The sequence below is a fragment of the Gobius niger genome (genome assembly GCF_951799975.1).
Source record: "Gobius niger genome assembly, chromosome: 23".
NCBI classification, from domain to species: Eukaryota; Metazoa; Chordata; class Actinopteri; order Gobiiformes; family Gobiidae; genus Gobius; species Gobius niger.
In genome coordinates this window covers 1,898,815-1,926,669 of record NC_136874.1, presented here as the reverse complement: position 1 = coordinate 1,926,669, position 27,855 = coordinate 1,898,815, and the positions used below count along the sequence as shown (strand labels likewise).

The following is a 27,855-nucleotide window of genomic DNA, read 5'->3' as shown; positions in this document are numbered from 1 at the left end:
TTCTCGCCTCGTTTTGAAAAAGCGCCGCTCGTCACCTGTTGTTTTTTACCCTGTGCGTTTTATTCACATTGTGTCGAAAAACAAGCCACTTCTGCTGGTCCGGACTCGGGCAAAGGCACCCAAACAAACCGAGAGAAAGAAAGCACCAGGGAGCGCCCCCTACTGGCGACCCCCACGTCCGTGTCTTCAGCTCCAGATGGCACGAAGATAAAAGGCTGGATTTGTACATGTCGTGAGCGTTTGGTTTCCTCCGTGGGAAGTGCGTTCATGCATGTGTGCGCGGCTCCTCGGGTCCGTCCACGTTTGCAGCTCCCGTCCACGTCTGTGCTGCAGTTTCACAGTTTTTTTAGTGTTAGACGCGGAGCTGCGGCCCCGAGGCTCCGGTCAGGGGGGCCGTGGAGCTGCAGTCGTAGCCCAGGTCCACCACCAGGCGGCCGGGGAAGGGCTGGGCCTGAACCTGCCTGTCCCGGAAACTCTGGATGTAGCTCTGGAAGAAACACACAGGGAGGTTATACAGTAGTTTTAGTAGTATTCAGTAGGGCTGGGTACTGCGGGTATCGAAAAAATACTTACTACTTACTCAAAACCAGAAAAAAAAGTCTTGTATCTCCAGATCCAAGTTTTGATGCTGTTGGTTAAAGGAATAGGCCACGGTTTTTACATACTGAGATATGTTCTTACCTGAGCTTTGACGAGTTCTTTAGGACCTGTCTGATCTTCAGTCACGTAAACACAGCGCAGACGGCGTTAGCATTTAGCCTCTCCCTCTCTCCTCTATAGCTCCAAAACAGGTCAAGACAGAAGCTACCAAGTTCTCCCACGTTTTTATAACAATGTGGATTTTCTAAGTGGATAAAAGGGGGAACTATATTGTAAGGCGTAATAATACCAGAAGTAGTTTGGCATAAGCGCAGTAATCTTCACTTTACTGCACGGATGCCAAACTACTCCTGGTATTATTACGCCTTACAATATAGTTCCCCCTTTTATCCGCTTAGAAAATCCACATTGTTTAATTGTGTGTAATTATACTTTGTAGTGGAACACTTCACGTAACCATATTTAAATAGGGAAAACGTGGAAGAGCTTGGTAGCTTCTATCTTGACCAGTTTTGGAGCTATAGAGGAGAGGGGGAGAGGCTAAATGCTAACGCCGTCTGCGCTGTGTTTACGTGACTGAAGGCACGGGGGAAGATCAGACAGGTCCTAAAGAACTCATCAAAGCTAAGGTAAGAACATATCTCAGTCTGTAAAAACGGTGGCCTGTTCCTTTAAAGCACTAAAGCAGAACTAACTAACTTGTGCCCCTAGAGGCCATAAGTGCCACTGCAGGTGTCGTAGCATGTTTTTTTTTTTTTACACATTTATTGTCCGTGAGAGTACAAAATAAAATAATAATAATATATTTTTTTCCTCAATTTTTTTAAATGCATTTTTGCCAATTTTTACCCCTTACTTTTTCCCATTTTTTTTATTACTAATATTTACCCTTTACCCCCTTTTTTTTAAAATTTTTCCCAATTTCTTTTCTCCAAATTTTTGCGCAATAATTTTTTTCTTCACACTTTTTTTTTCTATTTTTTGCCACAATTTTTTCTCACTTTCCACTTTTTCCCCTCATATTTGCTACATTTTTATTACTAATATTTATTAGTTATTCCCAATTTTTTTCCTCATTTTTGCCACAATTTTCTCCCATTTCTCCCAAATTTCTTGGAGATGAACCCGATATTTTAAACGTGCAGATCTTACATTGCCTGGCTCCGCTATACTCTTCCCTGGTGTGGCTATGCTAGTTCCTCTGACCTGAAGTTGTGAGCGCCAGTACTTCCTGTCTGTTATTTTCCTGGAATAATAATCACATTTTCTAAAGATTGTGTTGTGGGCAGTGAGTTCCTGGTAGATGATCATTAACTGTGTGTAACGAGTTCAGAGGAGACGCCTGTGATCATAAAGGATTGATAGTTTGTCTTGAAGCTAAAGGCTAACATGCTATCAAAAAATGGAATGAAAGCCACTATTTCAAATTGTATAATGCGTGAAATTAATGTTAGACGTCGCCTCTACGGAAATATTTTACACTGTACAGCAACTCTTTAACCTGCAGGAAGTGATCGTCTACCAGAAACTCACTGTCCACCACAGAATCTATAGGAAATACGATGATTCGAACGCGTCTAAGCTAGTCTTAATGGAAGTTAATACGAACAGGAAGTACTGGCGCCCACAACTTCAGCTCAGAGGAACTAGCGTAGCCACATTGTGCAACCAGCCAATCGGAGCAGTTTGAAGGGGCCTAACGCGCATAGATTGTCAGTGAAATAAACCAATTAGTGATTAGCGGACGTGACGACAGCCGTAGTCCTTGACTACTTCATCCATGGTTAGTTTTGACTGATGTTAACGTTAATTGAACTAAAAACATAGAGACGCAGCGAGTGACGTAACCTTCTCATTTCTCTGTGACGGTCGTGCAGAAAGGTGGGTGTGGTTTATCAGGCTAGATCTTACACACATGTGGCCACACCGCCTTTGCTCTGCCCAATCCCGTCAGACCTTGGAAGCTAAGCAGGGAAGGGCCTGGTCGGTACTTGGATGGGAGACCGTTTGGTAACATCAGGAAGCCTAACGAATGTAGTGAGTGAGTGAGTGGTTGGTGGTGGTCGGAGGGGCCGATGTCGCAGACTGGTTGCCTCGCTTCCGTCAGTCTACCCCAGGGCAGCTGTGGCTACAATAGTAGCTTACCACCACCGAGTATGGAGTGAATGAATAGTGCAATGTAAAGCGTCTTTGAGTGTCCAGAAGCGCTATATAAAACCAATGCATTATTATTATTATTACACATAATTGTTCTGTTTTCTGGACAAAATAAATAAAATAGAATAGGTATCGGAAAAAGTATTGTTCAGGTATCGGTATCAAAAGTATCAGTAGTTAAAGTACTGGTGTCCCTCGTAATTAGCGGTGGTCACAGTACTTTCTTTGCCTCTTCAAAAATATTCACTACTCGTACTTGGACACAGTGGGGACAAACCTTCCTCGTGTGTCAGTGACATTGAAAGTGCACAGCGCCCCCTCCTGTTCATAGAGTGCATTATTACCAGAGGTCGACCAATGAGGCCACGAAAGAGCAGCACAAATGTGACCAAAACGCCACAAAAACAGCGATAAAAAGTGAGGATCCGCTTTGTGGGTCTTAGCTTTCAAATGAGGCATTCCTCTGCTGTGTGGCGCTCACCGGGGAGAGCACGTCGGTGTCGTATCTGCGGATGGGGTTGGGTTTGCGCCTGTAAATGGGCTCCGCGTTGGCGGTAGGTTTGCTCTGGCTGGAGCCGGCGCTCGGCGGCTGCTTCTTCTTCTTCTTGTGCCGGTAACGGTCGTCCCTCTGCCGGATCCGCATCACCTGCATCCTCCTCTGCTGCCGGCTGATGATCACTGCGGAGGAGACGAGGAGGACATGGTCACGCGGTCACATGGTCACGCGGTCACGTGGTCACACGGTCACACGGGAGAGAGGAAACATGAGGAGGAAAGAGGCAGGAGGTCTTATGCCAAACCGGATGTGCGTCAGCGTCCGCCATGATAAGAAGCCTCCAAATTGGTAAGTCAGTTAGGAAGGAGTTAGGAAAAGGAGCCTCGATGCTAACTATCATAGCCACTTTAGCATAGGGACCTCTGGTGCTAACTATCATAGCCACTTTAGCATAGGGACCTCTGGTGCTAACTATCATAGCCACTTTAGCATAGGGACCTCTGGTGCTAACTATCATAGCCACTTTAGCATAGGGACCTCTAACTAACCGGTGATTAGGAGCTCTGTGCCGTCCCATAAGCAGATTTTGCACAAGCCAAACTTTATAAAAGTGATAAATCCATGTTGTCTCCACAGCTCAGTCACACAGAGTTAAAGGAAACGGATTAAATGACGACAGTTTGTGCTTTTGTTTTCATTTAGGAGAAACTTAAGCCACATGGATCATTTGCTTCTGTAGTTTTATGAAACAGCTGTGGAGATAAAATATCACTAAAGGGAAATGTGATGGAACATTTATTGGATTTATTTTTTTTCTCCTTTGTTTGGACACTGTACAGTAGGGGGCGACATTCACACCATAGTAAACATAACTCACAACTTCAGCACTGACAAGTCCTCACGACATTCACGTTAACATTGTATAATGGGGTTCCTTTGTTATGGGAAAAGCAGTAGTAGTAGCAGTAGCAGTAGCAGTAGTAGTAGTAGTAGTAGTAATAGTAGTAGTAGTATGTCAATGTCAATGTCAGCTTTATTTGTATAGCACGTTTACAACAACACTAAGTGCCCAAAGTGCTTCACATACAGGTACACAATATAAAATGACAGTACAAAACAACAAGAGAAGCAAACACAATAGAGTTATAATACAGCTCAGCTTGAATCGAACGCCAACGCAAACAGATGTGTTTTAAGGGCCGTCTTAAAGGTTTCTATGGTCGGAGCAGCTCTGAGGTTTAGGGGGAGGCTGTTCCAGAGTTTGGGAGCAGCCACACTAAACGCTCCATCTCCTCGCATCTTTAAACGGGATCTGGGCACGTTCAGCTGGTTCGCAGACCTGACTGATCTGACTGGGGCATAAACAGACAAAAGGTCACAGAGAGACTCAGGAGCAGATCCATGAAGACATTTAAACATAAGCATCAAGATCTTAAAGTCAATTCTATAGCTGACAGGCAGCCAATGAGAGGCCAGCACAGGGTGATATGCTCCGCCTCCTCGTGCCTGTCAGTAAGCGTGCAGCAGCGTTCTGGACTTGTTGTAGGCGCTTGAGTGAGGATTTGTCCCGCCCACAATAGAGTGAGTTACAATAGTCGGGACGCGACGATAAAAACATATGAATAACTCGCTCAAAATCACTGTGCGGAAGATACGCTTTCACTTTACTGAGAATTCTAAGTAGTAGTAGTAGTAGTAGTAGTAGTTGTACCTTTAGTATGAGAGTATCAGCAGTCGTAGTAGTAGTAGTAGTAGTAGTAGTAGTACTTGTACCTTTAGTATGGGAGTATCAGCAGCAGTAGTAGTAGTAGTAGTAGTAGTACTTGTACCTTTAGTATGAGAGTATCCCTCCGCCGTGACCTTCCACTGCACTAAGACCCCGAGCAGCGTGAGCGCAGGCCACACCCCCAGCACGGCCCATGTGACCCAGCACACGGGCTGCGCCGGCGCCGCCTTCAGCCGCTCGAACACGTACAGCACCAGCGCGAACAGCTCCACGAAGTAATCCGTCGCCACGGTGATGACGGCGGCGCCGAAGGCGGCGGTGGAGAGCGTGGTGAAGAGGCGCTGCCACTGGAGCGTCAGCACGGCGAAGAGCATGCCCAGGCCGAGGAGCACGCCCAGCGGGACCTGCGGGGCACGGGACACGGTCAGACACGGGACAGGGGACACGGTCAGACACGGGACAGGGTCAGACACGGGGCACGGGACACGGGACAGGGTCAGACACGGGACAGGGTCAGACACGGGACAGGGTCAGACACGGGACAGGGTCAGACACGGGACAGAGGACACGGGGCACGGGACACGGGGCACGGGACACGGTCAGACACGGGGCACGGGACACGGTCAGACACGGGGCACGGGGCAGGGTCAGACACGGGGCAGGGTCAGACACGGGACAGGGTCAGACACGGGGCATGGGACAGACACGGGGCACGGGACAGACACAGAGGCAGGGTCAGACACAGAGGCGGGACATGGTCAGACACAGAGGCAGGACAGGGTCAGACACAGAGGCGGGACACGGTCAGACACAGAGGCGGGACATGGTCAGACACAGAGGCGGGACACGGTCAGACACAGAGGCGGGACAGGGTCAGACACAGAGGCGGGACACGGTCAGACACAGAGGCGGGACACGGTCAGACACAGAGGCGGGACACGGTCAGACACAGAGGCGGGACAGGGTCAGACACAGAGGCGGGACACGGTCAGACACAGAGGCGGGACACGGTCAGACACAGAGGCGGGACACGGTCAGACACAGAGGCGGGACATGGTCAGACACAGAGGCGGGACATGGTCAGACACAGAGGCGGGACATGGTCAGACACAGAGGCGGGACATGGTCAGACACAGAGGCGGGACACGGTCAGACACAGAGGCGGGACAGGGTCAGACACAGAGGCAGGACAGGGTCAGACACAGAGGCGGGACAGGGTCAGACAGAGGCGGGACATGGTCAGACACAGAGGCGGGACATGGTCAGACACAGAGGCGGGACATGGTCAGACACAGAGGCGGGACACGGTCAGACACAGAGGCGGGACACGGTCAGACACAGAGGCGGGACAGGGTCAGACACAGAGGCGGGACATGGTCAGACACAGAGGCGGGACAGGGTCAGACACAGAGGCAGGACAGGGACAGACACAGAGGCGGGACATGGTCAGACACAGAGGCGGGACATGGTCAGACACAGAGGCGGGACATGGTCAGACACAGAGGCGGGACACGGTCAGACACAGAGGCGGGACATGGTCAGACAGAGGCGGGACAGGGTCAGACACAGAGGCGGGACATGGTCAGACAGAGGCGGGACACGGTCAGACAGAGGCGGGACAGGGTCAGACACAGAGGCGGGACACGGTCAGACAGAGGCGGGACACGGTCAGACAGAGGCGGGACATGGTCAGACACAGAGGCGGGACAGGGTCAGACACAGAGGCGGGACACGGTCAGACAGAGGCGGGACACGGTCAGACAGAGGCGGGACAGGGTCAGACACAGAGGCGGGACAGGGTCAGACACAGAGGCGGGACAGGGTCAGACAGAGGCGGGACAGGGTCAGACAGAGGCGGGACAGGGTCAGACACAGAGGCGGGACACGGTCAGACAGAGGCGGGACACGGTCAGACAGAGGCGGGACACGGTCAGACACAGAGGCGGGACATGGTCAGACACAGAGGCGGGACACGGTCAGACACAGAGGCGGGACAGGGTCAGACACAGAGGCGGGACATGGTCAGACACAGAGGCGGGACATGGTCAGACACAGAGGCGGGACACGGTCAGACACAGAGGTGGGACAGGGTCAGACAGAGGCGGGACATGGTCAGACAGAGAGGCGGGACACGGTCAGACAGAGGCGGGACATGGTCAGACACAGAGGCGGGACAGGGTCAGACACAGAGGCGGGACACGGTCAGACACAGAGGTGGGACAGGGTCAGACACAGAGGCGGGACACGGTCAGACACAGAGGCGGGACAGGGTCAGACAGAGAGGCGGGACACGGTCAGACAGAGGCGGGACATGGTCAGACACAGAGGCGGGACAGGGTCAGACACAGAGGTGGGACACGGTCAGACACAGAGGCGGGACATGGTCAGACACAGAGGCGGGACACGGTCAGACAGAGGCGGGACATGGTCAGACACAGAGGCGGGACAGGGTCAGACACAGAGGCGGGACAGGGTCAGACACAGAGGCGGGACACGGTCAGACAGAGGCGGGACATGGTCAGACACAGAGGTGGGACAGGGTCAGACACAGAGGCGGGACAGGGTCAGACACGGAGGCGGGACATGGTCAGACAGAGGCGGGACACGGTCAGACACAGAGGCGGGACAGGGTCAGACACAGAGGCGGGACAGGGTCAGACACGGAGGCGGGACAGGGTCAGACACGGAGGCGGGACATGGTCAGACAGAGGCGGGACACGGTCAGACACAGAGGTGGGACAGGGTCAGACACAGAGGCGGGACAGGGTCAGACACGGAGGCGGGACATGGTCAGACACAGAGGCGGGACAGGGTCAGACACAGAGGCGGGACAGGGTCAGACACGGAGGCGGGACAGGGTCAGACACAGAGGCGGGACATGGTCAGACACAGAGGCGGGACAGGGTCAGACACAGAGGCAGGACAGGGTCAGACACGGAGGCGGGACAGGGTCAGACACGGAGGCGGGACACGGTCAGACACAGAGGTGGGACAGGGTCAGACACAGAGGCGGGACAGGGTCAGACACGGAGGCGGGACATGGTCAGACACAGAGGCGGGACAGGGTCAGACACAGAGGCGGGACAGGGTCAGACACGGAGGCGGGACAGGGTCAGACACAGAGGCGGGACATGGTCAGACACAGAGGCGGGACAGGGTCAGACACAGAGGCGGGACAGGGTCAGACACGGAGGCGGGACAGGGTCAGACACGGAGGCGGGACACGGTCAGACACAGAGGCGGGACATGGTCAGACACAGAGGCGGGACAGGGTCAGACACAGAGGCGGGACAGGGTCAGACACGGAGGCGGGACAGGGTCAGACACGGAGGCGGGACAGGGTCAGACACGGAGGCGGGACACGGTCAGACAGAGGCGGGACATGGTCAGACACAGAGGCGGGACAGGGTCAGACAGAGGCGGGACAGGGTCAGACACAGAGGCGGGACAGGGTCAGACACAGAGGCGGGACAGGGTCAGACACAGAGGCGGGACACGGTCAGACAGAGGCGGGACATGGTCAGACACAGAGGTGGGACAGGGTCAGACACAGAGGCGGGACAGGGTCAGACACGGAGGCGGGACATGGTCAGACAGAGGCGGGACACGGTCAGACACAGAGGCGGGACACGGTCAGACACAGAGGTGGGACAGGGTCAGACACAGAGGCGGGACACGGTCAGACACAGAGGCGGGACACGGTCAGACACAGAGGCGGGACACGGTCAGACACAGAGGCGGGACATGGTCAGACACAGAGGCGGGACAGGGTCAGACACAGAGGCGGGACATGGTCAGACACAGAGGCGGGACAGGGTCAGACACAGAGGCAGGACAGGGTCAGACACGGAGGCGGGACACGGTCAGACAGAGGCGGGACATGGTCAGACACAGAGGCGGGACAGGGTCAGACACAGAGGCGGGACAGGGTCAGACACGGAGGCGGGACAGGGTCAGACACGGAGGCGGGACAGGGTCAGACACGGAGGCGGGACACGGTCAGACAGAGGCGGGACATGGTCAGACACAGAGGCGGGACACGGTCAGACAGAGGCGGGACACGGTCAGACACAGAGGCGGGACAGGGTCAGACACGGAGGCGGGACAGGGTCAGACACAGAGGCGGGACAGGGTCAGACACAGAGGCGGGACACGGTCAGACAGAGGCGGGACATGGTCAGACACAGAGGCGGGACACGGTCAGACACAGAGGCGGGACACGGTCAGACACAGAGGCAGGACACGGTCAGACACAGAGGCGGGACACGGTCAGACACAGAGGCGGGACAGGGTCAGACACAGAGGCGGGACAGGGTCAGACACAGAGGCGGGACATGGTCAGACACAGAGGCGGGACAGGGTCAGACACAGAGGCGGGACACGGTCAGACAGAGGCGGGACATGGTCAGACACAGAGGTGGGACAGGGTCAGACAGAGAGGCGGGACACGGTCAGACACAGAGGCGGGACATGGTCAGACACAGAGGCGGGACACGGTCAGACACAGAGGCGGGACAGGGTCAGACACAGAGGCGGGACACGGTCAGACACAGAGGCGGGACAGGGTCAGACACGGAGGCGGGACACGGTCAGACACAGAGGCGGGACACGGGACATGGTCAGACACAGAGGCGGGACATGGACAGACATGGAGGCGGGACATGGTCAGACACAGAGGTGGGACACGGGACAGGGTCAGACACAGAGGCGGGACATGGTCAGACACAGAGGCGGGACAGGGTCAGACACAGAGGCGGGACAGGGTCAGACACAGAGGCGGGACAGGGTCAGACACAGAGGCGGGACAGGGTCAGACACAGAGGCGGGACATGGTCAGACACAGAGGCGGGACACGGTCAGACACAGAGGCGGGACAGGGTCAGACACAGAGGCGGGACATGTATCGTCTGTAAGGTGAGATTATCACTCACCCAAACGGATCTGGGCGGGGCGTCCGACAGCTCCTCCATCCCCACCAGCGTTGCCACGGCGACCAGCAGCCCGAGCAGCAGGCCGACCATGAAGAGGCCGACGGAGCGCACCAGCATGGTGACGAGGCCGCACAGCGTCCCGATGCCGAGGCCGATGCCGACCGCCGCCTCCACGCTCAGCTGCGTGTCCAGGACGCGCTCCTTGTAGCACAGCATGAAGATGACGACGGAGCCGAACATCAGGCCGGTCAGGAACATGATGGCCTTAAAGCAGCGGTAACCTGCGGGGTCAGGGAGGTCAGGGAGGTCCAGGGAGGTCAGGGAGGTCAAGGAGGTCAGGGAGGTCAGGGAGAGCAGAGAGGTCAGGGAGGTCAGGGAGGACAGGGAGGACAGGGAGGTCAGGGAGGACAGGGAGGTCCAGGGAGGTCAGGGAGGTCAGGGAGGTCAGGGAGGTCAGGGAGAGCAGAGAGGTCAGGGAGGTCAGGGAGGTCAGGGAGGACAGGGAGAGCAGAGAGGTCAGGGAGGTCAGGGAGGTCAGGGAGGACAGGGAGGTCAGGGAGGTCACCAACACAGCTATCAATACACACAGGTTATACAGTCCATGTTTAATGCCCTAATACTATATTTATACTACATTCAATGAACATTTGTTTTTGGAGAAATACAAAATGGTCCGAAATATTCCCTGTATAAGAAGATGTAGCTGGTTTCTGCTGGTCCAGTGTGTGCTCTGGTCCAGAGCGGTCAGAACAAAGCTTCAGACCGGCTCTGGCCATGTCCTGAGTCTGGCCTCTTAATTCTCTCCTTAACCTCTTTCCCCTTCTTTAACTGAGCTTTACCCAAATCTAAAAGCTGAAAAGACAAGCTTCAAAAAAGCGACGAAAACAGAACAAAAATGTGACGAAAAGTTCACAATTGTAGGTCTTAGCTTTCCAGTAGCTTTTAGATTTGGGTAAAGCTGAAATGTTGATGTGTGCGGTGAATAAAAGATGGCGGACTGACCGAAGAAGCAGTAGATGATCCCGAACAGGCAGCACATGGAGCAGACCACGGACGGGACCACCTTGTACCGCCCGCGCGAGTCCAGGCAGGGCTCCAGGGCGTCCGGCCGCACCACGGGGTTCACCAGCGCCGGGTCCAGGGGCTCCAGCGTCGTCTCCATGGCGAACGCTGGGAGGGCGCGGTCAGGGGGCGGGGCTTAGCGCAGATCAGGGGGGAGGAGACGGGCAGGGGGCGCCGTGGAGCTCCAGCCGCGAACACACACCTGCGAGAGAGAGAGAGGAGGAAGAGGAAGAGAGAGAGAGGAAGAGAGAGAGGAAGAGAGAGAGGAAGAGAGATGAAGAGAGAGAGGAAGAGAGAGGAAGAGAGAGAGAGGAAGAGAGAGAGAGGAAGAGAGAGAGAGGAAGAGAGAGAGAGGAAGAGACAGAGAGGAAGAGAGAGGAAGAGAGAGAGGAAGAGAGAGAGAGGAAGAGAGAGAGGAAGAGGAAGAGGAAGAGAGAGAGAGGAAGAGGAAGAGAGAGAGAGGAAGAGAGAGAGGAAGAGAGGAAGATGAAGAGAGAGAGAGGAAGAGGAAGAGGAAGAGAGAGAGAGGAAGAGGAAGAGAGAGAGAGGAAGAGGAAGAGAGAGAGAGGAAGAGAGAGAGGAAGAGGAAGAGGAAGAGAGAGAGAGGAAGAGGAAGAGAGAGAGAGGAAGAGGAAGAGAGAGAGGAAGAGAGGAAGATGAAGAGAGAGAGAGGAAGAGGAAGAGAGAGAGAGGAAGAGAGAGAGGAAGAGGAAGAGAGAGAGAGGAAGATGAAGAGAGAGAGAGGAAGAGGAAGAGAGAGAGAGGAAGAGAGAGAGGAAGAGAGGAAGATGAAGAGAGAGAGAGGAAGAGGAAGAGGAAGAGAGAGAGAGGAAGAGGAAGAGGAAGAGAGAGAGAGGAAGAGGAAGAGAGAGAGGAAGAGAGGAAGATGAAGAGAGAGAGAGGAAGAGGAAGAGAGAGAGAGGAAGAGAGAGAGGAAGAGAGGAAGATGAAGAGAGAGAGGAAAGGAGAGAGAGGAAGAGAGAGAGGAAGAGAGAGGAAGAGAGAGAGAAAGGAGAGAGAGGAAGAGAGAGAGGAAGAGAGAGGAAGAGAGAGAGAAAGGAAGACAGAGAGGTTGAGAAAGAGAGAGAGGAAGAGGAAGAGAGAGAGAGGAAGAGAGAGGAAGAGAGAGAGGAAGAGAGAGGAAGAGAGAGAGGAAGAGAGAGAGAGAGAGGAAGAGAGAGAGAGAGAGAGAGAGAGAGAGGAAGAGAAAGAGAAAGAGGAAGAGAGGAAGATGAAGAGAGAGAGGAAGAGAGAGGAAGAGAGAGAGGAAGAGAGAGAGGAGAGAGGAAGAGGAAGAGAGAGTGATGTTTTAGATTTAGGTGAAATAAAAGAAGTGTCTCTCATGGAGTAATAATAATGTAACAATGTAATAATGTAATAATAATAATGTAATAATAATGTAATAATAATGTAATAATAATGTAATAATGTAATAATAATAATGTAATAATAATGTAATAATAATGTAATAATGTAATAATAATGTAACAATGTAATAATGTAATAATAATAATGTAATAATAATGTAATAATAATGTAATAATAATGTAATAATGTAATAATAATGTAATAATGTAATAATAATAATGTAATAATAATGTAATAATGTAATAATAATGTGCTGTTGAATATTCCACAGCAGCAGCTTGTTCTGAGTATAAATAGCTCTGAAGCAGCAGGAGCCTCATGTCGAACAGGAAAAATCCCACTGGTTTAAACACACACACAAACACGCACACACATATACACGCACACCCACACACACACGCACACACATATACAAACACACACACAAACACACGCACACACACACACACACACGCACACACATATACAAACACACACACAAACACACGCACACACACACACACACACGCACACACACGCACACACACACACACACACGCAAAATTCATTCTCTCACATCTTTGACACTTACAGGGTTCAGAAAGTCAGATATATAACAGTTTATTGCACAAAAGTGGAATCTTTGGAGCAAAAACCATATATATAGTTACAGTAGTGGCCGATTTGGTAAATAGGATTGTATTAAAAAATGTACTATATTAGTATTTTGATTGACACCTGTTGGATTATAAAGCTTCTAATGACATTTAAGGCCGTATTGGAGGACAATTCAGTCCATGACCCGGTTTGAAAGTGGATCAGCGGGTTTATGTGGTCCTTTCCCACGCCTCTTTATCTACCTCCCTCTCTCCCCTCCTTCTCTTCTATTTCTCTCCTCTTTCTCTCTCTCTCTCCCTCTCTGTCCTCTTCTCTCTCTTTCATTCTCTCCTCTTTCTCCCTTCTTTCACTCTCCTCTTTGTTTCTCCTCTTTCCTCTCTCCCCTCTCTCCCCCTCCTTCTCTATCTCTCTCTTCTTTCTCTCCTCTCAGTCTCCCTCCCTCTCCCTGACTTGCTGTCGGAGGTTTCTAGGTCGCCGCTTGTTGTTATGTAACTCACGTCGGGGAAACTTTTCTCTTATTCATGAGCCGCTCCCTCTGCTCCTCATTCAGACAGTAACACGGTGGCTCAGTGGTTAGTGCTCTCGCCCCGTGGCTGATGTTCTCCCAGTGTCTGCACAGGTTATCCCTTTTTTATCCCTTTTTTTACTCCAGCGTCCCCTGCCACTAAAAAACATGGACAATAGGGTCCCAAACGTTTATACAAGTCATATGATCAAAGTAAACAAAGTAGAATGGACCTTCCCAACATGGCCGCCAGAGCTGGATGGGTTACCATGGCAATATCCTGTCCAGTCTTATCATCATAGATTTGTAGTTGCAGTATTAGTTGTATTATTAAAGATAGTAATATTGACATTTTCTACTTGAATTTAAACATTTGGTGACTTTAAAACGTTACAGGCTCCACATGTGCCTGACCTGCTGTGCCCCGGCTCCTCCGGCCGCACCCTTAGGTCCTCGGGCCAGAACCGCCTCACCATCCCAATGACCCGCCTTAAAACCAGAGGGGGCGTGTCCTTAAACCCAGAGGGGGCGTGTCCTCTGAAGTCGCTGTGAGGCCGACTCTGCTGATTATTTTAAAGAAACAGAAGTACCAAGCTAGCAGTAGTAGTAATAGCAGTAGCAAGCTGTAATAGTAGTACCAAGCTAGCAGTAGTAGTAGTAATAGCAGTACCAAGCTAGCAGTAGTAGTAGTAATAGCAGTAGCAAGCTAGCAGTAGTAGTAGTAATAGCAGTACCAAGCTAGCAGTAGTAGTAGTAATAGCAGTACCAAGCTAGCAGTAGTACTAGTAATAGCAGTACCAAGCTAGCAGTAGTAGTAATAGAAGGACCAGGCTAGCATTAGCAATAGTAGCAATAGTAGCTAGTAGTAGCAGCAGCAGCAGCAGTAGTAGTAGTAGTAGCAGTAGCAGCAGTAGTAGTACTAGCTGGGAGGAGCAGTAGCAATGGGAGCTAGTAGCAATAGCAGGAGAGGCTAGTAGCAGAAGTAATAGCAATATTAGTAGCAGTAGCAGTAGTATAGTAGTATAATAATAACAGTATCCAGTAGTAGCAGAAGTAGCATTAGTAGCAGTAGTAGTAGTAGCAGTAGTAGTTACTACTACTGCTACTACTATTACTACTAAGTAGTAATAGTAGTAGTAGTAGTGGCAATAGTAGTAGTAGTAGTAGTAGTAACAGTAGTAGTAGTAGTAGTAACAGTAGTAGTAGTATCAGTAGTATAGTAGTATAATAATAACAGTAGCAGTAGTATCAGAAGTAGCATTAGTAGCAGTAGTAGTAGTAGCAGTAGTAGTAGTAACAGTAGTAGTAACAGTAGTAGTAACAGCAGTAGTAGCAGCTCCTCTGAATCGCTCTCTGAGTTCAGCTCAGGACTCTGAGTTTCTCGAGGTGAAAATGAAAAGATAAAAACATCGTGTTTGTATTTTTTTCCTCAGACGCCAAAGGAAACGTCCTCGTTCAACACCGACTGCAGCGAGTTCACCTGAGGGCGACTTTATCAACAACACGGTCACTGTAGACACAAAGAAACGACTCCAGACTGGACCTGTCCTCACACACAACACACACACTAAACACAATCACACATCAATACATTTAACACTGTTTTTTCACAACACAGAACATATTGTCAGTTTTTGCCAATTTTTTTTTTCATATTTATGTAATAAAATTGACATAGTATCTCTAGAGTTTAACTGTAGGCCTTTATCTATTACCTAAAGTAATATCTGTGACTAAAACCAGGCTAAAACTAAATGAAAAGTAGTTAATGAGACTAAAACTATGGCTAAAATCTCCTGATATGTTTGTTGACTCAAGAAAAACTGAATTAAAAGTAAAAAAAGTGACTAAAAATGTGAAAGAAGCACACAGTATCATCCAGTATGTTCAAATACACCGTGGCCAAAGCTAAACCGAACAAAAGACTAAAAAAAACTGGACTAAACCAGGACAAAGAGCCACTTCCTGTCTGGATGCTGGAAACAGGAACACATGAGGACACGCGCGGCCAATGAGGACGCAGCTCACGGCGCCATAGCAACAGCCTCCGCCAGCTCTCAGGTCACATGACGCGGCAGAGACGACAACAACAAAGCACTGGTTGATTCATTGTCTGGGATCCAGGTTTTCAGGGATTTCGCTGAGATTAAACCAAATATCAAATAAAAACACAGAAACAAAGCTGAGACTGCGTTACCTTAGAGTTTGAATTATCCTCTTCTTCTGACAAATATTAGTACTACAAGTTAAATCCAGCCACAGGGAATTCTGCGTCTTAAGTTATGGGATTGTGACTCGTAGCTTTTGGATTTGGAGACGTTTTATGAGAGAAATCAGAGAGAGAGAGGAGAGAGAAGAGAGTCAGAGAGGAGGGGGCGCTGAACTCACACTGAACATGCTCTGAAGGCGACACTGCAGGTGAATAGGAAATAAATTTAAATACAGAGATATTGATTTGAAATTTCTGCTGAGCATTCCTGACATACACATGAGGAAAAAATGTATTGCATGTTTTCTGTCATTTTATGTTTTCATATAGGAATAGGAGATTTTGTGCCTAAAATGGTAGATATTTTCTTTCCACATTAAAAAAAATCCACATCTTTCCCTATTTTTTTTTATGAATTTACCTCCACTGATTTCTCTCTTTTTTTTGCATTTTTCCCTGATTTTATTTTATTTTTTCCCCCCAATATTTTCTAAATTTTCCCCTTATTTTTTACCTTTAACCCCCCACATTTATTAACATTGGAGATAGACTTGACATTGTAAATAATATTTTTTTTAAATTCAAAGCTCAATAAAATCAGGCAGGAATCAGACATGGAAAAATCCCTGTGATAAAAAATAAATAAATAAAAACCTAATGTAGTTGTGTCGACTAAAGTTACTAAACCTAAATGTTGTTCCCTTTGTCTGCACATGTGTATATTTCTCCCGCTTTAGCCGCCGCTGTCTCCCACAAAGGAAATGACCATATTTGGATTACAGCATCTCAGTCACAGCCTTTCCTGCTACACGTGGATACCAAACATGACGGGATTTGTGAATGAATAAGCGTGGGAAAGATCAGGCCATGTTGGAGTCACTTCCTGGATAAATCTCCGGCTCAAACTAAAAGTACAGCTCTAAAACCAGGACAATATGGCGGCAACAAGACGGTCAAGAAAGAACTAAACACAGGCTAAGCTCGGGCTACACCAGGACAAAGCCGCCCCCCCCCTCCTGCAGCAGAGTCAGACAGACGGGGGGGGGGGGTGAGGGTGACGTGGGGGGAGTGAGGGTGACGTGGGGTGAGCGGGTCCAGCGTGGCAGACGGTAACGACCTGAATGGGCAGTGAGTGGCTCATGACCCGGTCCAGAAACCCCGTTACACGGTTTACAGGAAGCCCAGAAAGACAAGTTCAGCCACAAAACTCCAGAGACGTATTGGAGCTGCTGGTTCAGGCCCGGTTCAGTCCTGGTTCAGTCCCGGTTGAGGAGGAGGCATGTGCTGAAGCCCGTGTGAGTCCTGGTTTAGTCCTGGTTGAGGAGGAGGCATGTGCTGAAGCCCGTGTGAGTCCTGGTTCAGTCCCGGCTGAGGAGGAGGCATGTGCTGAAGCCCGTGTGAGTCCTGGTTTAGTCCTGGCTGAGGAGGAGGCATGTGCTGAAGCCTGTGTGAGTCCTGGTTTAGTCCTGGTTGAGGAGGAGGCATGTGCTGAAGCCCGTGTGAGTCCTGGTTTAGTCCTGGCTGAGGAGGAGGCATGTGCTGAAGCCCGTGTGAGTCCTGGTTTAGTCCTGGCTGAGGAGGAGGCATGTGCTGAAGCCTGTGTGAGTCCTGGTTTAGTCCCGGTTGAGGAGGAGGCGTGTGCTGAAGCCCGTGTGAGTCCTGGTTCAGTCCCGGTTGAGGAGGAGGCATGTGCTGAAGCCCGTGTGAGTCCTGGTTCAGTCCTGGTTTAGTCCCGGTTGAGGAGGAGGCATGTGCTGAAGCCCGTGTGAGTCCTGGTTCAGTCCCGGTTGAGGAGGAGGCATGTGCTGAAGCCCGTGTGAGTCCTGGTTCAGTCCTGGTTAAGGAGGAGGCATGTGCTGAAGCCCGTGTGAGTCCTGGTTCAGTCCCGGCTGAGGAGGAGGCATGTGCTGAAGCCCGTGTGAGTCCTGGTTTAGTCCTGGCTGAGGAGGAGGCATGTGCTGAAGCCCGTGTGAGTCCTGGTTTAGTCCTGGCTGAGGAGGAGGCATGTGCTGAAGCCTGTGTGAGTCCTGGTTTAGTCCCGGTTGAGGAGGAGGCGTGTGCTGAAGCCCGTGTGAGTCCTGGTTCAGTCCCGGTTGAGGAGGAGGCATGTGCTGAAGCCCGTGTGAGTCCTGGTTCAGTCCTGGTTTAGTCCCGGTTGAGGAGGAGGCATGTGCTGAAGCCCGTGTGAGTCCTGGTTCAGTCCCGGTTGAGGAGGAGGCATGTGCTGAAGCCCGTGTGAGTCCTGGTTCAGTCCTGGTTAAGGAGGAGGCATGTGCTGAAGCCCGTGTGAGTCCTGGTTCAGTCCCGGTTGAGGAGGAGGCATGTGCTGAAGCCTGTGTGAGTCCTGGTTCAGTCCTGGTTGAGGAGGAGGCATGTGCTGAAGCCCGTGTGAGTCCTGGTTCAGTCCCGGCTGAGGAGGAGGCATGTGCTGAAGCCCGTGTGAGTCCTGGTTCAGTCCCGGTTAAGGAGGAGGCATGTGCTGAAGCCCGTGTGAGTCCTGGTTCAGTCCCGGTTGAGGAGGAGGCATGTGCTGAAGCCTGTGTGAGTCCTGGTTCAGTCCTGGTTGAGGAGGAGGCATGTGCTGAAGCCCGTGTGAGTCCTGGTTCAGTCCTGGTTGAGGAGGAGGCATGTGCTGAAGCCCGTGTGAGTCCTGGTTCAGTCCTGGTTGAGGAGGAGGCATGTGCTGAAGCCCGTGTGAGTCCTGGTTTAGTCCCGGCTGAGGAGGAGGCATGTGCTGAAGCCCGTGTGAGTCCTGGTTTAGTCCTGGTTGAGGAGGAGGCATGTGCTGAAGCCCGTGTGAGTCCTGGTTCAGTCCTGGTTGAGGAGGAGGCATGTGCTGAAGCCCGTGTGAGTCCTGGTTCAGTCCCGGTTGAGGAGGAGGCATGTGCTGAAGCCCGTGTGAGTCCTGGTTTAGTCCTGGTTGAGGAGGAGGCATGTGCTGAAGCCCGTGTGAGTCCTGGTTCAGTCCTGGTTGAGGAGGAGGCATGTGCTGAAGCCCGTGTGAGTCCTGGTTCAGTCCCGGCTGAGGAGGAGGCATGTGCTGAAGCCCGTGTGAGTCCTGGTTTAGTCCCGGTTGAGGAGGAGGCATGTGCTGAAGCCCGTGTGAGTCCTGGTTTAGTCCCGGCTGAGGAGGAGGCATGTGCTGAAGCCCGTGTGAGTCCTGGTTTAGTCCCGGCTGAGGAGGAGGCATGTGCTGAAGCCCGTGTGAGTCCTGGCTTAGTCCCGGCTGAGGAGGAGGCATGTGCTGAAGCCCATGTGAGTCCTGGTTTAGTCCCGGCTGAGGAGGAGGCATGTGCTGAAGCCCGTGTGAGTCCTGGTTTAGTCCCGGCTGAGGAGGAGGCATGTGCTGAAGCCCGTGTGAGTCCTGGTTTAGTCCCGGCTGAGGAGGAGGCATGTGCTGAAGCCCGTGTGAGTCCTGGTTCAGTCCTGGTTGAGGAGGAGGCATGTGCTGAAGCCCGTGTGAGTCCTGGTTTAGTCCCGGCTGAGGAGGAGGCATGTGCTGAAGCCCGTGTGAGTCCTGGTTCAGTCCCGGCTGAGGAGGAGGCATGTGCTGAAGCCTGTGTGAGTCCTGGTTCAGTCCCGGCTGAGGAGGAGGCATGTGCTGAAGCCCGTGTGAGTCCTGGTTTAGTCCCGGCTGAGGAGGAGGCATGTGCTGAAGCCCATGTGAGTCCTGGTTCAGTCCTGGTTCAGTCCCGGTTGAGGAGGAGGCATGTGCTGAAGCCCGTGTGAGTCCTGGTTCAGTCCTGGTTGAGGAGGAGGCATGTGCAGAAGCCCGTGTGAGTCCTGGTTTAGTCTCGGTTGAGGAGGAGGCATGTGCAGAAGCCCGTGTGAGTCCTGGTTTAGTCCCGGCTGAGGAGGAGGCATGTGCTGAAGCCCGTGTGAGTCCTGGTTTAGTCCCGGCTGAGGAGGAGGCATGTGCTGAAGCCCGTGTGAGTCCTGGTTTAGTCTCGGTTGAGGAGAAGGCATGTGCTGAAGCCTGTGTGAGTCCTGGTTTAGTCCCGGTTGAGGAGGAGGCATGTGCTGAAGCCTGTGTGAGTCCTGGTTTAGTCCCGGTTGAGGAGGAGGCATGTGCTGAAGCCCGTGTGAGTCCTGGTTTAGTCCCGGTTGAGGAGGAGGCATGTGCTGAAGCCTGTGTGAGTCCTGGTTTAGTCCCGGTTGAGGAGGAGGCATGTGCTGAAGCCTGTGTGAGTCCTGGTTCAGTCCTGGTTCAGTCCCGGTTGAGGAGGAGGCATGTGCTGAAGCCCGTGTGAGTCCTGGTTTAGTCCCGGCTGAGGAGGAGGCATGTGCTGAAGCCCGTGTGAGTCCTGGTTTAGTCCCGGCTGAGGAGGAGGCATGTGCTGAAGCCTGTGTGAGTCCTGGTTCAGTCCCGGTTGAGGAGGAGGCATGTGCTGAAGCCCGTGTGAGTCCTGTTTCAGTCCTGGTTTAGTCCCGGTTGAGGAGGAGGCCTGTGCTGAAGCCTGTGTGAGTCCTGGTTCAGTCCTGGTTTAGTCCCGGCTGAGGAGGAGGCATGTGCTGAAGCCCGTGTGAGTCCTGGTTCAGTCCCGGTTGAGGAGGAGGCATGTGCTGAAGCCCGTGTGAGTCCTGTTTCAGTCCTGGTTTAGTCCCGGTTGAGGAGGAGGCATGTGCTGAAGCCCGTGTGAGTCCTGGTTTAGTCCCGGTTGAGGAGGAGGCCTGTGCTGAAGCCCGTGTGAGTCCTGGTTCAGTCCTGGTTTAGTCCCGGCTGAGGAGGAGGCATGTGCTGAAGCCCGTGTGAGACCTGGTTTAGTCCCGGTTGAGGAGGAGGCCTGTGCTGAAGCCCGTGTGAGACCTGGTTTAGTCCCGGTTGAGGAGGAGGCATGTGCTGAAGCCCGTGTGAGTCCTGGTTTAGTCCCGGCTGAGGAGGAGGCATGTGCTGAAGCCCGTGTGAGTCCTGGTTTAGTCCCGGCTGAGGAGGAGGCATGTGCTGAAGCCCGTGTGAGTCCTGGTTTAGTCCCGGCTGAGGAGGAGGCATGTGCTGAAGCCCGTGTGAGTCCTGGTTTAGTCCCGGTTGAGGAGGAGGCATGTGCTGAAGCCCGTGTGAGTCCTGGTTTAGTCCTGGTTGAGGAGGAGGCATGTGCTGAAGCCCGTGTGAGTCCTGGTTCAGTCCTGGTTCAGTCTTGTTTGAGGAGGAGGCATGTGCTGAAGCCCGTGTGAGTCCTGGTTTAGTCCCGGTTGAGGAGGAGGCATGTGCTGAAGCCCGTGTGAGTCCTGGTTTAGTCCCGGCTGAGGAGGAGGCATGTGCTGAAGCCCGTGTGAGTCCTGGTTCAGTCCCGGCTGAGGAGGAGGCATGTGCTGAAGCCCGTGTGAGTCCTGGTTTAGTCCCGGCTGAGGAGGAGGCATGTGCTGAAGCCCGTGTGAGACCTGGTTTAGTCCCGGCTGAGGAGGAGGCATGTGCTGAAGCCCGTGTGAGTCCTGGTTTAGTCCCGGCTGAGGAGGAGGCATGTGCTGAAGCCCGTTTGAGTCCTGGTTTAGTCCCGGTTGAGGAGGAGGCATGTGCTGAAGCCCGTGTGAGTCCTGGTTTAGTCCCGGTTGAGGAGGAGGCATGTGCTGAAGCCTGTGTGAGTCCTGGTTTAGTCCCGGCTGAGGAGGAGGCATGTGCTGAAGCCCGTGTGAGTCCTGGTTTAGTCCTGGTTGAGGAGGAGGCATGTGCTGAAGCCCGTGTGAGTCCTGGTTCAGTCCCGGTTGAGGAGGAGGCATGTGCTGAAGCCCGTGTGAGTCCTGGTTCAGTCCCGGCTGAGGAGGAGGCATGTGCTGAAGCCCGTGTGAGTCCTGGTTTAGTCCCGGCTGAGGAGGAGGCATGTGCTGAAGCCCGTGTGAGTCCTGGTTCAGTCCCGGTTGAGGAGGAGGCATGTGCTGAAGCCCGTGTGAGTCCTGGTTCAGTCCCGGCTGAGGAGGAGGCATGTGCTGAAGCCCGTGTGAGTCCTGGTTCAGTCCCGGCTGAGGAGGAGGCATGTGCTGAAGCCCGTGTGAGTCCTGGTTTAGTCCCGGCTGAGGAGGAGGCACGTGCTGAAGCCCGTGTGAGTCAGGATGCTGAAGTGCGTGGTGTCACAGACGGAGCAGCGGGAACAGAACCTGGCACCGAGTGAACAGGTTACTCATTCACAACATCACGAGTCCAGAAAACAGGCTCAGCACCAGGAGGAGATCAGTGAACTCCTCCCTCAGGAGCCTTTGTTACAGCGAATAACAGAGACAGCTGTAGTAAGAACATGTCTCAGTCTGTCATTAACCCAGGAGAGTTTGTGTGTAATGTTTTTCCATTCGTTTATTAATAGTCTCGATATAATTGATATGTAACATCATGACAAAAAAGACTTAATTGACCTTAAAATGGAGAAAAGAGGAACAGCCACTTTAACCTCTACAACAAGAAAACCCAACAACAAAAGCCACGGGGAAGAAAAGGTCAAAAAGTGGCCTATATGCTGTGACTTTATGGATTTGGTTAAAGCAGAAGTGGAGAAAAGGCGGGTTAGGGTTAAGTATCGGTTAATATCGGATGTCGGCAGATGCTCAAACCCCCGGTATGATCCTAAACTCCCCTCGTGAGCACATTCAGCTCGTCTTCTCTCAGGACTTCCACAGTGAAATAGGTCGACATCACAAACCCAGGAAGTGGCCGTGACGAGGAATAATAACCAGGTGAGAGTTTGGCGTCACAGGAAAAGGAACAGTTCAAATCTCTTTCCAAACGTGGCGTGAAGGAGCCGTGAGCGAGCGGTTTCTGAGTCTGAAACATTTGGAAGCGGAGGAGACAGCTGCTCCCACTGACGGCGCTTACATAAGAACAACACGGGCCTGACTCACCGCCGCCGCCGCCGCCACCGCTCAGACGCAGACACGCCAGAACCGAGCTGCCCTTTCACAAACCGGCGACATCATCCCGACTCAGAAACACACACTCTTACATAAACATCAGCAACAGGGAGAACGACTGGAGTTCACTCTATTATAGCTCAAAATCTGAATCACTTCTGTCACTTTTCTGCTGCTCTTTTGTTGCATTTTAGATTTGGGTAAAGCCAAACTGGAGAAAATCAACATCTTAGTTTTAATGTCAGAGTAAAAAAGACCAAACTCTCCCTTTACGATGTTTATTTCATGATGTTTCGTCACTTCGAGCCGAGGATTTATCCAGGAAGTGACCTGGTCTTTCTCACGCTTATTCACTAATCCTGACATGTTTGGTGTCCACGTGTAGCAGGAAAGGCTGTGACCGAGATGACGCTGTAATCCAAATATGGTCATTTCCTGTGTGGTATAATATATAAATATACACAGGGCGCATGTGCAGACAAAGGGACAAAACTTTAACAACATCTGACCTTCAGTCGCTCCAACAACACAAATTGCAAGTGTTTCAGCAGCATCAAAAAACACGAACACAGGCTCAAAACAAAGGTAAAAATTCGAGGCCGATATATCGGACCGATATTTGGGGATTTTACAATATCTATCGATCTAGCGCTGAAAAAAGCAAATATTTCTGGGACTCCCAAGGCTTCAGGGGAGGTGAGAAGCATCGCAATGAAAATGGTTCAGCTCTAAAGGGGCTCGAAGCAAGTTAGCCATTTTATACTCACTACTGCCACCTCAGGTCACACGCGTAACTGCAGCTTCTATATTAAGCTCGTGCACGACGGCACTTCAGACCTGAATTAACACCTTTCTGAGTGACAGTGACAGAGGCAGTTCTGAGCTCATTCTACACATTACTACTATGACTGGATCACCTAAACTAATACAATGAAATCTGCCACAGCTGGAGTGACTAAGTATTTGTTTTTACAGGATTGCCAAAAAATCGGTCAAAAAGATCGGCAGAGCATATCGGCATCGGCCTTAGAAAAAAACAAATCGAACGGCCTGTAGTCGTTTTTGCACATTTTTAAGTTCTGATGAAGACTTTAGTGATGTTTCCGTATACTGTGGCTTCTTGCGATACAGATATTTATCCTGTGTCTGTGATCTACAACAAAAGCATCAGATTGATGTCTCTACATTCTCTACATTCTCTACATTCTCGACATGCAGCCTCATATTGAGAATGACCGGCACATGTTCAGATCAATACAGACATGTGTGAGCTTTGCCTCGTGCAGAAATCCAATGAGAAGCCACGAGGGGCAATGACACTAAACATTACGGTAAAATGAGCCACATTTCACTACGAGAAATCGATTCCGGTTGAAAGTCAGAATCACAGATAACATGCAATCTGAAAATATAGAGATTTAGTTTAGTATTGGTTCATATGTGCAGAGAGAGACCGGTTTCTTTCTGCCCCGGACTCTGTTGTTTCTGGGCCGGTTCCAGCTCGTTGTAGAGAAAAATATCCGTTTGTAAAAAGCAAGTTAATCCCGAGCGCGGCCGGATTCAGTTCAATCTCATTATTCCCGCGTGTCGTTTGACGGAGCGGGATTAACGGACGAGCAGGGTCCACCCAAACACGGCTCTGACATCGCGCCGCCATATCTACGCATGCAGATGACGTCACACGACACAGGGGGTTTAAGAGGACAGGGGGAAATCAGAAACACAGAGATATCAATGTGAAGCCTCTTACCACCCGCCTAAAACTAATGCATTCTGTCCTCTTTGGCCATTCTATAGGCCTGTGTAGCACCTCATTTAAAACTTTTTTTTTTTTTTTTTTTTTGTCACATTTTTGTTGAATTTTTGTCACTTTTTTGATGAATTTTTGTCACTTTTTTGTTGAATTTTTGTCACTTTTTGGTTGAATTTTTGTCACTTTTTTGTTGAATTTTTGTCACTTTTTTGTTGGATTTTGTCACTTTTTTGTTGGATTTTTGTCACATTTTTGTAAATTTTTTGTTGGATTTTTGTCACTTTTTGGTTGAATTTTGTCACTTTTTTGTTGGATTTTTGTCACATTTTTGTTGAATTTTTGTCACATTTTTGTTGAATTTTTGTCACATTTTTGTTGAATTTTTGTCACTTTTTTGTTGGATTTTTGTCACTTTTTGGTTGAGTTTTTGTCACTTTTTGGTTGAGTTTTTGTCACTTTTTGGTTGAGTTTTTGTCACTTTTTGGTTTAATTTTTGTCACTTTTGGGCTGAATTTTTGTCACTTTTTGGTTGAGTTTTTGTCACTTTTTGGTTGAATTTTTGTCACTTTTTTGTTGTGTTTACATCCTTGTTTTGTTCTCATTTTTTGTGGCTGTTTTGGTTCTGTTTTTGATTAGGGTAAAGCCAAACTGGAGAAAATGGAATCCGTTCAGGTGGGAGTTAAGAGGTTCAGAACATAAACATGAGGAGAAAATGTATTACAAGTTTTCTGTCGTTTAATGCTTTCATAAAGAAATAGTGAGTTTTATTTGCAAAAATGGCCGAAATTGCAGATATTTTCACAAACAAAACTGGATTAATAAAGTCAGGTAACAAATTAATGACAAAGTTTTGCTCAGAGGGATTTTGTATCTTGTTTTGTTGTTAATAAGCCATTTATAAGTTTATAAGTTTAATAAATCTGGTGGGCGCTAACAGGTGTGGGCATCGCCATAGCAACGCATTAACACAGCTGAATCAGATAAACGCTTCATTAGTGACGAATGGGTTGGATTTTGTGGTGAATTTCGACGTTCTTGGACACCAGACATGTCAGTATTTGTGAATGAATAAGCGTGGGAAAGACCAGGCCCTGCTGGAGTCACTTCCTGGATCATAATATTGTTGATCAGGTGGATGAAAGAGCTGCTCCTCTTTGCTCTGAGGCTCCAGTGTGAGCCGTTGTTTCGGGCGACGCTCTCAGACGAATATCAATGAACCGCCATGAACACAAACCTCCTCTTAGAGCCCGGAAAGCGAGACACGGAAAAGCATCAAATAAAGAACATTACTGATATAAATATGAGGAGAAATGCATCGTTTTCTGTTGTTTTAAGTCTTTATGCGTGAATATAGAGTTTGGCTGTTTTTGACATGTTTTTCTCTCTTTTCTCTTCTCATTATTTAAAGCAGTACTAAGTAACTCCTGCCCCTACAGGTGTCGTAGCATGTTACGGTTTTTTACTCATTAATAATCCGTGAGGGTAAATACTTCACTGACAGAAAAGACAAAGGGACAGAGGGATATTGTTCATCCAGTAACACAATGGAGATCATTTTTTCACTCAAACTTGGCTGTAAATACTGTTTAAGTGGTGCTAGCCCACAGTTAGCTTTGCCCGTTAGCCTGTTAGCTTCTCCTTCGTGATTCCATTAGTGTGTATTGAAAGTTGCAATTGTGGCTGTGTCACGAGAAATTGACAAAATGTGACAAAAAAACTACAAAGAAATGACAAAAATGTGATAAAAAATTGACAAAAAATTGACCAAAAAAATGACCAAAAAATGACAAAAATGTGACAAAAATGTGATAAAAACAGACAAAAAAATTACAAAAAAATTACAAAAATGTGACAAAAATGTGATAACATTTGACAAGAAAATTATAAAAAATTGGCCAAAAAAGTGACAAAAATGTGATAAAAAATGGACAAAAAAATGGACCAAAACATGACAAAAATCTGCCAAAAATGTGATAAAATTTGACAAGAAAATTACAAAAAAATGACAAAAATGTGACAGAAATGTGAACAAAAAATGGACAAAAAATGGACCAAAAAAATGACAAAAATGAGTTGAACACCCAACAAAAAAATGATGGAAAAAAAATCTGATGACGTGAGGAAAAAGATCCTCTCGGTTCAGGCGGGAGTTAAGAGGTTCGAAAAAAAAAGTTTGAATTTGCTCTGCTATGTCGCGATAATAACTTGTATATGGGGAGAACAAAACATGGGTTGGTGGAAATGTACAAAATTTGGCAGAAAATTCCATTTGGTCCAATCAAACCCTTGCCATATGTTTCATGGTGTTGCCGTAGCGACGACCAGAACTCCCCATTCACTCTAATGGCACAGTTTCACCAAAGGGCATTGCTTAAACCATAATGTTTCCAAAAATACATAGTTTCATACTCAGAGGAAATCTAAACATAGTGAACCGGACGAGTGGCTTTCGCTGTGTTTTCATCCTCGTTTTCGCTGCTATTTTGACGTAGCTTTTAGATTTGGGTAAAGCCAAACTGGAGTAAATGTGCTTGGTTCAGGTGGGAGTTAACCTCTTAACTCCCGCCTGAACCGAGAGGATCTTTTATCATCACATTTTTTTTATCACATTTTTGTAATTTTTTTGTCACATTTTTTATCAAATTTTGGTCATTTTTTTTCACATTTTTTTTTTCATTTTTTCATAATTTTTTTTCCACATTTTTGCTTTTTTGTTTTGTCGAATTTTTATCACATTTTTGTAATTTTTCGTCACTTTTTTGTCAATGTTTTCTCACTTTTTTGTCGCATTTCCATCATTGTTTTCTCAGTTTTGTTGCAATTTTCACAGCTTTTTTTCCAGAAGCTTTTAGATTTGGGTAAAGCCAAACTGGAGTAAATGTGCTCGGTTCAGGTGGGGGTTAAGAGGTTTTCCAAGGCAAACATCCTCATTCCAGTCACATTTCACTCATCGATTCCGCGTCGCCGTCGGACATTTCCGCAGCGGGTTATATATTATTATGACCGACGTAAACGTGCCCATATTCATCTCTTTTCCTCTGAATCCTCACGTGCACGCGGGCCGTGTTTTCCCGCTCGGGCCTGGCTCGTTTTCGCCCCGTTCACGTTCACACATAAACCGTCAGCTCGGCCTCCATTACGCGCCCGTGACCCCGAACACGTCCCGAAAAGCGGCGGCGGCACCGGCCTTTCATGTTCGGGCTCAACCGCACGCGCAGGTGTCAGATGAAACAAAAGGAGAGGGTGGCGCGTGCACTCGCTTACCTCCATCTTTAACGCCTTTGATTCACATAATGATGAAGGTGATGATGAGGAGGACGGTGCCAGCGGTGGAACATCCAGCAGCGCTCGGACGGACGGAGGAGGGGAGGCGCTCCTGCTGCTTCAAATCCGCTCTATTGTGCGCTCGTGTCGGCCTGGAGCTGCCGCGAGGGCTCGGTGTGCTCGGTGCGCGGAGGAGCGGCGGAGGAGCCGTGGAGGAGCGGCGGAGGACCGGGAGCCACCGAGAAGAGACGCGGAAGAAACCGAGAGACGTGGGCACGCGGGCAGCGCGCGGGGCGTGGGGGGGCCGACACTTGTCTGGACCTGCTGGGACAAACGGCCTGTGGATCTGATGG

At 50.1% G+C, this 27,855-nt stretch overlaps 1 protein-coding gene across 1 annotated transcript; it reads right to left on the bottom strand.

Moving 5' to 3' along the window:
• Positions 1–301: 301 nt before the first annotated feature.
• LOC306982209 (transmembrane protein 198-like) lies at positions 302–27,855 on the bottom strand. The gene is made up of 6 exons (XM_079582070.1): positions 27,503–27,855; positions 10,913–11,174; positions 9,911–10,191; positions 5,083–5,383; positions 3,239–3,435; positions 302–487 (listed from the first exon to the last, which is right to left on the bottom strand). Exons 2-6 carry the CDS (start codon positions 11,070–11,072, stop codon positions 353–355), a joined length of 1,074 nt encoding a protein of 357 aa, XP_079438196.1. The 5' UTR covers positions 11,073–11,174; positions 27,503–27,855; the 3' UTR covers positions 302–352.

Bases quoted from the DNA above. Each gene is read 5' to 3' on its own strand.
- LOC306982209 (XM_079582070.1), bottom strand. From the start codon at position 11,072: ATGGAGACGACGCTGGAGCCCCTGGACCCGGCGCTGGTGAACCCCGTG. The intron at 3,436-5,082 runs GTACAAGTACTA...TCTCCTCCGCAG, and splicing joins GGGATACTCTCATACTAAAG to TGATCATCAGCCGGCAGCAG. The intron at 488-3,238 runs GTGAGCGCCACA...TGTTTCTTCCAG, and splicing joins ACACCGACGTGCTCTCCCCG to AGCTACATCCAGAGTTTCCG.